Source organism: Oncorhynchus tshawytscha, linkage group LG20 (genome assembly GCF_018296145.1).
Source record: "Oncorhynchus tshawytscha isolate Ot180627B linkage group LG20, Otsh_v2.0, whole genome shotgun sequence".
NCBI classification, from domain to species: domain Eukaryota; kingdom Metazoa; phylum Chordata; class Actinopteri; order Salmoniformes; family Salmonidae; genus Oncorhynchus; species Oncorhynchus tshawytscha.
The window spans coordinates 164,651-172,615 of NC_056448.1; the positions used below are offsets into that span (position 1 = coordinate 164,651).

The 7,965-nt window shown below is 44.9% G+C and overlaps 1 protein-coding gene and 1 long non-coding RNA gene across 3 annotated transcripts; one reads left to right on the plus strand and one right to left on the minus strand.

The window, feature by feature from the left end:
• Positions 1-1,230: 1,230 nt before the first annotated feature.
• On the minus strand, positions 1,231-4,894 carry pdcl (phosducin-like). 2 transcript variants are annotated; one of them, XM_024381199.2, is made up of 4 exons: positions 4,738-4,894; positions 2,512-2,696; positions 2,102-2,283; positions 1,231-1,935 (listed from the first exon to the last, which is right to left on the minus strand). In XM_024381199.2, exons 2-4 carry the CDS (start codon positions 2,684-2,686, stop codon positions 1,384-1,386), a joined length of 909 nt encoding a protein of 302 aa, XP_024236967.1. In that variant the 5' UTR covers positions 2,687-2,696; positions 4,738-4,894; the 3' UTR covers positions 1,231-1,383. The 2 variants fall into 2 exon arrangements, with proteins under 2 accessions (XP_024236967.1, XP_024236966.1); XM_024381198.2 differs by having other exon boundaries at positions 2,512-2,700; positions 4,738-4,885.
• LOC121840172 lies at positions 4,862-7,421 on the plus strand. Its single transcript, XR_006079431.1, has 3 exons — positions 4,862-5,152; positions 5,274-5,348; positions 7,281-7,421. It is a non-coding gene; the product is annotated as an uncharacterized LOC121840172 (long non-coding RNA).
• The last annotated feature ends 544 nt before the right edge of the window (positions 7,422-7,965 follow it).

Consider the following 7,965-nt stretch of genomic DNA (forward strand, 5'->3'; position numbering starts at 1 on the left):
TGTGTGTACATAGGGGTTCTCTCTGTCTGTGACTGTGTGTGTGTGTGTGTACATAGGGGTTCTAGTCTGTCGACTGTGTACATAGGGGTTCTAGTCTGTGTGTACATAGGGGTTCTAGTCTGTCGACTGTGTGTGGGGTTCTAGTCTGTGACTGTGTGTGTACATAGGGGTTCTAGTCTGTCGACTGTGTGTGTGTTCTAGTCTGTCATGTGTGTGTACATAGGGGTTCTAGTCTGTCGACTGTGTGTGTGTGTTCTAGTCTGTGTGTGTGTACATAGGGGTTCTAGTCTGTCGACTGTGTGTGTGTGTGTACATAGGGGTTCTAGTCTGTGTGTGTGTGTACATAGGGGTTCTAGTCTGTCGACTGTGTGTGTGTGTACATAGGGGTTCTAGTCTGTCGACTGTGTGTGTGTGTGTGTGTTCTAGTCTGTCATAGGGGTTCTAGTCTGTCGACTGTGTGTGTGTGTGTGTACATAGGGGTTCTAGTCTGTCGACTGTGTGTGTGTGTAGGGGTTCTAGTCTGTGTGTGTGTGTGTGTACATAGGGGTTCTAGTCTGTCGACTGTGTGTGTGTGTGTACTGTGTCTGTGTGTGTGTGTGTACATAGGGGTTCTAGTCTGTCGACTGTGTGTGTGTGTGTGTGTACATAGGGGTTCTAGTCTGTCGACTGTGTGTGTGTGTGTACATAGGGGTTCTAGTCTGTCGACTGTGTGTGTGTGTACATAGGGGTTCTAGTCTGTCGACTGTGTGTGTGTGTACATAGGGGTTCTAGTCTGTCGACTGTGTGTGTGTGTACATAGGGGTTCTAGTCTGTCGACTGTGTGTGTGTGGGGTTCTAGTCTGTACATACATAGGGGTTCTAGTCTGTCGACTGTTCTAGTCTGTCGACTGTGTGTGTGTGTACATAGGGGTTCTAGTCTGTCGACTGTGTGTACATAGGGGTTCTAGTCTGTCGACTGTGTGTGTGTGTGTGTACATAGGGGTTCTAGTCTGTCGACTGTGTGTGTGTGTGTGTGTGTGTACATAGGGGTTCTAGTCTGTCGACTGTGTGTGTGTGTGTGTTTACATAGGGGTTCTAGTCTGTCGACTGTGTGTGTGTGTGTGTTTACATAGGGGTTCTAGTCTGTCGACTGTGTGTGTGTGTACATAGGGGTTCTAGTCTGTCGACTGTGTGTGTGTGTACATAGGGGTTCTAGTCTGTCGACTGTGTGTGTGTGTGTGTGTGTGTGTGTGTGTGCATAGGGGTTCTAGTCTGTCGACTGTGTACACATAGAGGTTCTAGTCTATGTCGAGTGTGTGTACACAGAGAGGTTCTAGTCTATGTCGAGTGTGTGTACACAGAGAGGTTCTAGTCTATGTTTCTATATATGTGCAGGTCTGTTCTCTAGTCTATGTCAAGGTCAGAGTCATCGCTCTGTGTGATGGCACCGTTGCGGATGGTCTTAGCGACAAGGACAGGTTTGTCCGGCAGCAGCCCATACTCTTGCAGCAGCGCCTCCACATCCACAGCATAGAAGTCCTCTCCTAGCTGGTCTGTGATGCGCACAAAGTTCCCAATCAGGTCTCCTCCTTTGTACACCAGCAGGGCTGGCAAGGCGCTGCCCCTGAACTGGGCACTGGTGCCGATAACCGACCCACGCACGCTACAGAACTTTACCAGGGGGTATTCCTGTGCCAGGCACAGCAGGCTGCCCATCATTGCCTCGCAGGCAGGCACCTCGCCCTCGTAGATGTGGATCATAACCAGGCAGGCCTTGTCCTCCTTGTCCACAGCCTCCAGGAACTCCTCGCCACTGTTGAGCTCGTAGACCTGCTCGAAGCGCTTACCACGCAACACCTTCTGGCGCATCTCCTCGATGCGCTGCTTCCTGTACTGCTGGAGGAAGTCCTCGTCATCCTCGTCTTCCTGGAGCATGTTGTACTCCTGCATGGTCATCTGAGGGATGGGGAGGACACACTAAATAACAACTTTTCTGAAAAACTCAATTCCATTTTAGATCTTTTATTTGTGTGTTGGCGTCCTCAACTCAAATGTATGACATATCGGTATACGGAACTATTATGCTGCAAAGCGTTCAGTATCCCCTCTCCCCTTCACTCACCTTGTGTTGGATCTTGTCCTGCATCTCTTTCCGTTTAATGGCGTCGGCTTCGTCATCCAGGTCGGAGCGGCAGGTCATGGACAGCTTCTTGATGAGTCTCTCCATCTCCTCCTTCTGCTCCTGCTTCTGCTCCACCTTCAGCTGTTTGTACTTCCTCCAGTCATTAATCACCCCCTTGGGCCCTGCACACGTACCATCATCATCACTTTGGTACCACTGTGTCAATGCAGCTGCCTACAACAACACTTCTTCATAGTCATGGTTGCTAGACGACTGGGGCATCTTCAACAAAATGTTCAAATTGAAAACATAGTGTCGAACAGAGATGTTTCTCAATCTCGGTCATGCAAAATAGAGAAGTTTTCATAAATGTATGCACCGCAACAATGTAAACCCCAGGCGTGTGTTACCTGTGTTGATGGCACTACCGTCAGCGCTGTATTCTAGCTCAGGCTCCAGTACATCTGGGTTGCGGATGGTCTTGTGCTCCCCCTCGTCATCCTCCTTGTCACTTTCCTCATCCTCACTGCTGCTGTAGTAGTACTGCAGCTTCTCCCCCAGGATCTTGTCATCCAACGTTGTCATGACTACACACCTAACTGGGGAAGAGTTCAGTTGTGAGAGAAAGAGGACTGGGGGCAGACAATCCCTGCAGAAAATAAATACTTGAATTGGCAAACTAATGTGGTAAGCATGATGGTGTAATGTTTCAGTGCGAGTGAACCGAGGGCAACTTTGTCAGGTCATTATTGACATTGTGCATGCTCACTAGTCATTACACACACAGTCATTCTGAAGAGTTGCATAGAATACCACTTAAAAATGTCCATTGTGAACATACTCACAGGCTACCTGGGCATTGTCATGATAGTGCACCTTGGGGAATGTTTTTGTGAGTGTGGGGACTGAACTGAAACGGGATAACTTCTCAAATAACAAATAGCCTAGCTTAACTAACTAGACTAATCAAATAGCCTATATTTTGGAGAAAAATCTAAGTATGACACCATAACAATGCATACACAAATTGTCAATTATGTTCTGACAAGCTAATCTATAAGGCTACATCATTTACAGGTAGAATAATAACTAGAAGGACGAGTTGCTTCCGGCAATGTAGCAATGCTCCAGCTTGGTCATGCCTAGATGGGATACCGTTTATCTCAACCTACCTAAAAAAAAGTCAGTTCTGACCAACTGTACAGCATCTAGTCAAACCCCATCTTAAAAGTCAGCCGGGACAGAGGACGGTGGGAAATGGGTGCTTCTTGCCCTAGCCTAGCCAAACATCAGCACAATTCCCAGCCGCATTTTAAGCCCACCCCACCCAAACGAGTTGTCCTTCTCCCACACAGTCCTTACCTTCCTAACAGTACTAAGCATGTGTTTGTAGGAGTTATAGTTATAAAACCGAAATGGACTTTGAAAGTAGTAACCAATATTTATGCCTCGTTTAGAAAATGCCACCAGAGGGCGTCAGAGTTTGAGGTTTTAAAACTTAGCCTAGCACACTAAGACTTTGCACTAAACACATTAGGGCATCACTTAAGCCTTTTGGCAGTAGAACATGGGGCAATGAGACCATTAGGTCTACCACCTGTATTCAGAAGACAGTAATCTGCTAGGTTAACAGAAATGTAATCTCTGTGGATTAGTTTTCAGAGCCCACACATGAAGCAATATTGTTGATCCGAGAGGTCTGACCTCAACCGCACTCAAGCTAACTGGCTAGTTTTCGAGATACTTCCAGACACAAATGAGAGAACACCTCACTCCGAACATTAGCAGAGCTGTCTAGGTTGTTTTCATGTTATCTAGGGCGTTGATGTTGGTAACTGTGCTGCTGCAACAATTTAATGACGTTTTTTTGCCAACGTTTACTGACACCGGTCATATTCAACGGGTGTTGAGCGTTCCTTAATTCATCAGTTATTCTGCGCTCTGGTACCCACAGATGAGAGTGCTCTGAAATCGGAGTAGATAGCCAGAGTGATTTTACGGGGACAGAAAAAGCACCGCATTGTAGGATGGCCCAGCTAAGGTAAATGGTAGCTACCGAACTACTACTGACTACTTGGGCGAACTGTGAAAAATAAAGATACCCTGGGGACGATAACCAACCAACGTTAGCTGGTGTTCCCTATATGATGTACATGTATTTTCACCCTGGGTCTGTGATATCGGCTTTTTGCATGGATTTTCTACTGTAACTCAAAACCAAGCAGAGATTGCCAGCTAGGAATGACAAAAAGATAGCTAGAGAGCTAACGCTGAATAACTCGTTCAGTGCTAACGTTACTTAGCTATAGCGCCCTTACTGTCATTCCTTACTGGCATTCATTGGACCTTAACCACCAAACGAAACGAGCTGTATTGCTAATCAAGCAAATACGGTAAACTAGTGGAAATTGGCAGTCCAATTAAAGCTGGATTTCCACCAACTAGCCTAGTACTAGGCCGCCTTGACGTCTCCAACCTTTGTAGCTAGCTAGGTCAATTGAATTGATTGTTAGCTAGCTACAAGCTAGCCTGCTAACGCTCAGTGATTCTTGAATTTCTACGTCGACATATAATTGCAGTCAAATAGTTAATTTTATATGACGCTAGATTGACAAATAATATTATAGCGACCTTACCTCGATTATATCAACAACTGTTTCGAAACCTACTTCCCTAGCGCAGCGTTGACAGAAAAACATTATCCGTTTCTTCTTCAAATGTGTGTTGCCGAATCGCAACCAACGTCAAGGTGCACCGCCACCTACTGTAATGGAGGGTAGGCCGGACATTGCTCCTATCAGGCCCTTTTCCGGTTCCTGCTTTGAAGAATGAATTCATTACATTTTGTGACAACAAAGTACGGGGAAAAGGGAAGAACAATTGTCCTACCAGCTACCCCTACACCCATTAAAACCAGCAGCCACCACAATATCTATTTCCTGTGATTTATGTTTCATTTCTGCGGTACAGTTGATAACCATGGCAATGAACGCTAAGAAACCAACCTTGGTGAAACACGTTATTTCGATCACTCGGCCCAGCGTCGTTCGGGTAAGGGTTTGGCTGGGGTAGTTAACTGACTTGCCTAGTTAAAGGTTACATATTTTTTATATATATAAAAAACTCATTCCCTCCCAAACTAAAAGGAGAAATCAATCTTTTTTTCTGGTAGGCACAATCTACCTGGCACCTCTACAAGCAAGTCAAAACCGTTACACCCAACCCTACCTGATTGCTTCAATCAAATGTAAGGCCTGGCCGAAACCGGAAATCAGAAATAGCTTCCTTTGTTAGTAAATCCATTAGCTGCTCCTCTCTGTCTGTCATTCGATCACTCCCTGTGTACAGGCAGCTCCCTCTGCATAGACTCTATAGTTTTTTCCCTCATCAATCTACAAACAATACTCCATACTGACAAAGCAAAAACAGTTTTCTTCAAAATTTTAGCAAATGTATTAAAAATAAAAATGTCACATTTACAGAAGTATTCAGACCCTTTACTCCGTACTTTATTGAAGCACCTTTGGCAGCGATTACCGCCTCAACTCTTCTTGGATGTGACGCTACAAGCCTGGCACACCTGTATTTGGGGAGTTTCTTACATTCTTCTCTGCAGATCCTCTCAAGCTCTGTCAGGTTAGATGGTGGATTGTTGCTGCAGAGCTATTTTCAGGTCTCCAGAGGTATTAGATCGGGTTCAAGTCCAGGCTCTGGCTGTGCCACTCAAGGATATTCAGAGACTTGTCCCCAAAGCCACTCCTGCATTGTCTTGGCTGTATGCTTAGGGTCATTGTGCTGTTGGAAGGTGAACCTTCGCCCCAGTCTGAGGTCCTGAGCACTCTGGAGCAGGTTTTCATCAAGGATCTCTCTGCACTTTGCTCCGTTCATCTTTCCCTTGATCCTGTCTAGCCTTCCAGTCCCTGCCGCTGAAAAACATCCCCACAGCATGATGCTGCCACCCCCATGCTTCACCGTATTTTTTATTTAACCTTTATTTAACTAGGCAAGTTAAGAAAAAATTCTTATTTACAATGACAGCATACCATGGCCAAACCCTAACCTGGACGACTCTGGGCCAATTGAGCACCACTCTATGGGACTCCCAATCACGGCCGGTTATGATACAGCCTGGAATCGAACCAGGCTGTGGTGACGCCTCTAACACTGAAATGCAGTGCCTTAGACCGCTGCGCCACTCTGGAGCCCCCGACGGTGCCACGTTTCCCCCAGATGTGACGCTTGACATTCAGGCCAAAGAGGTCAATTTTGGTTTCATCAGACCAGAGAATCTTGTTTCTCATGGTCCGAGAGTCTTTTAGGTGCCCTTTGGCAAATTCCAAGCAGGCTGTCATGTGCCTTTTACTGAAGAGTGGCTTCCATCTGGCCAAAAAGGCCTGATTGGTGGTGTGCTGAGAGATGGTTGTCCTTTTAGGAGGTTCTCCCATCTCCACAGAGGAACTCTGGAGCTCTGTCAGTGACCATCGGGTTCTTGGTCACCTCCCTGACCAAGGCCCTTCTTCCATTTAAGAATGATGGAGTCCACTGTGTTCTTGGGGACCTTCAATGCTGCAGAAAGGTTTAGGTACCCTACCCCAGATCTGTGCCTCGACACTATCCTGTCTCGGCATTCTAGGGACAATTCATTCGACCTCATGGCTTGGTTTTTGCTCTGGCATGTACTGTCAACTGTGGGACCTTATATAGCAAGGTGTGTGCCATTCCAAATCATGTCCAATCAATTGAATTTACCACAGATGGACTCCAATGAAGTTATAGAAACATCTCAAGGATGATCAATGGAAATTTAGAGTCTGAATACTTATGGAAATTAGGTATTTCTGTTTAATACATTTGCAAAAATGTCCAAAAATCTGTTTTCATTTTGTCATGGGGTATTTTGTGTCGATTGGTGAGGGGGAGAAAAAAAAATCATCAATTTTAGAATAAGGCTGTCACTTAACATAATGTGTAAAAGGTAAAGGGGTCTGAATACTTTCCCAATGCACTGTGTGTGTGTGTATATATATATATATATAAGGCCTGATAACACATAACAATAACACATACTTTATAGTTACCTTCCAATTGAAGAGCTTGGCTGAGAGTCCCCAGATGGTGGCTCCTCAACTTCCTCTGGCTCCTTGATCTCATTCTCTTCATCCTCATCTTCTCTTTGTAGCTCAGCAGTAAGGGCATCTCCCTCTATGAAGGCCATGCCTTTGTAGTCCTCCTCATCCTGCAGGCCTTCTGCAGCAATGACCTGCTCATCTGCTGTCATTGTCCTGCCTTTCCAAATCATGTCCAATGAATTGAATTTACCACAGGAGGACTCCAATCAAGTTGTAGAAACATCTCAAGGATGATGAATGGAAACAGGGTGCACCTGAGCTCAATTTCGAGTCTCATAGCAAAGGATCTGAATACTTATGTAAATAAGGTATTTCAGTTCTTTATGTTTAATACATTTGCAAAAATTTCTAAAAACCTGTTTTCGTGGACAGGGACTGCATTATCAGCTGGCAATGGTTTCCTCTGTCTATTTCTAAAACTCAAACATAAGGACAAACAATGAAAATTAACATTTCAAATGTAAATCAGTGACAACCTCTCCAAAGAATAGCCTAAGATTGACAAAATGTATATTCAGAATACACTTCAGTATATAAAAAAGGGAATCAATGAAAGTGAAAAGTTATCAATTGCAAGGTGACAAAGTTAAATTTTATTATCCAAAGGTTTTCACCATAAAATTTGAGAAAGCATGTCATATAGTTGCCTGTCTGATAGCAATGAATAATATGATAATGTCTGCGTGTAAGTCACATCTGCTAGAAGAGGAGAATATTTAGTTACCAAGCTGAGCA

Coding starts and splice junctions, on each gene's coding strand:
- pdcl (XM_024381199.2), bottom strand. CDS start 2,686: ATGACAACGTTGGATGACAAGATCCTGGGGGAGAAGCTGCAGTACTAC. Junction 2,284..2,511: donor CGGTAGTGCCATCAACACAG/GTAACACACGCC, acceptor GTACGTGTGCAG/GGCCCAAGGGGGTGATTAAT. Junction 1,936..2,101: donor AGGACAAGATCCAACACAAG/GTGAGTGAAGGG, acceptor CCCATCCCTCAG/ATGACCATGCAGGAGTACAA.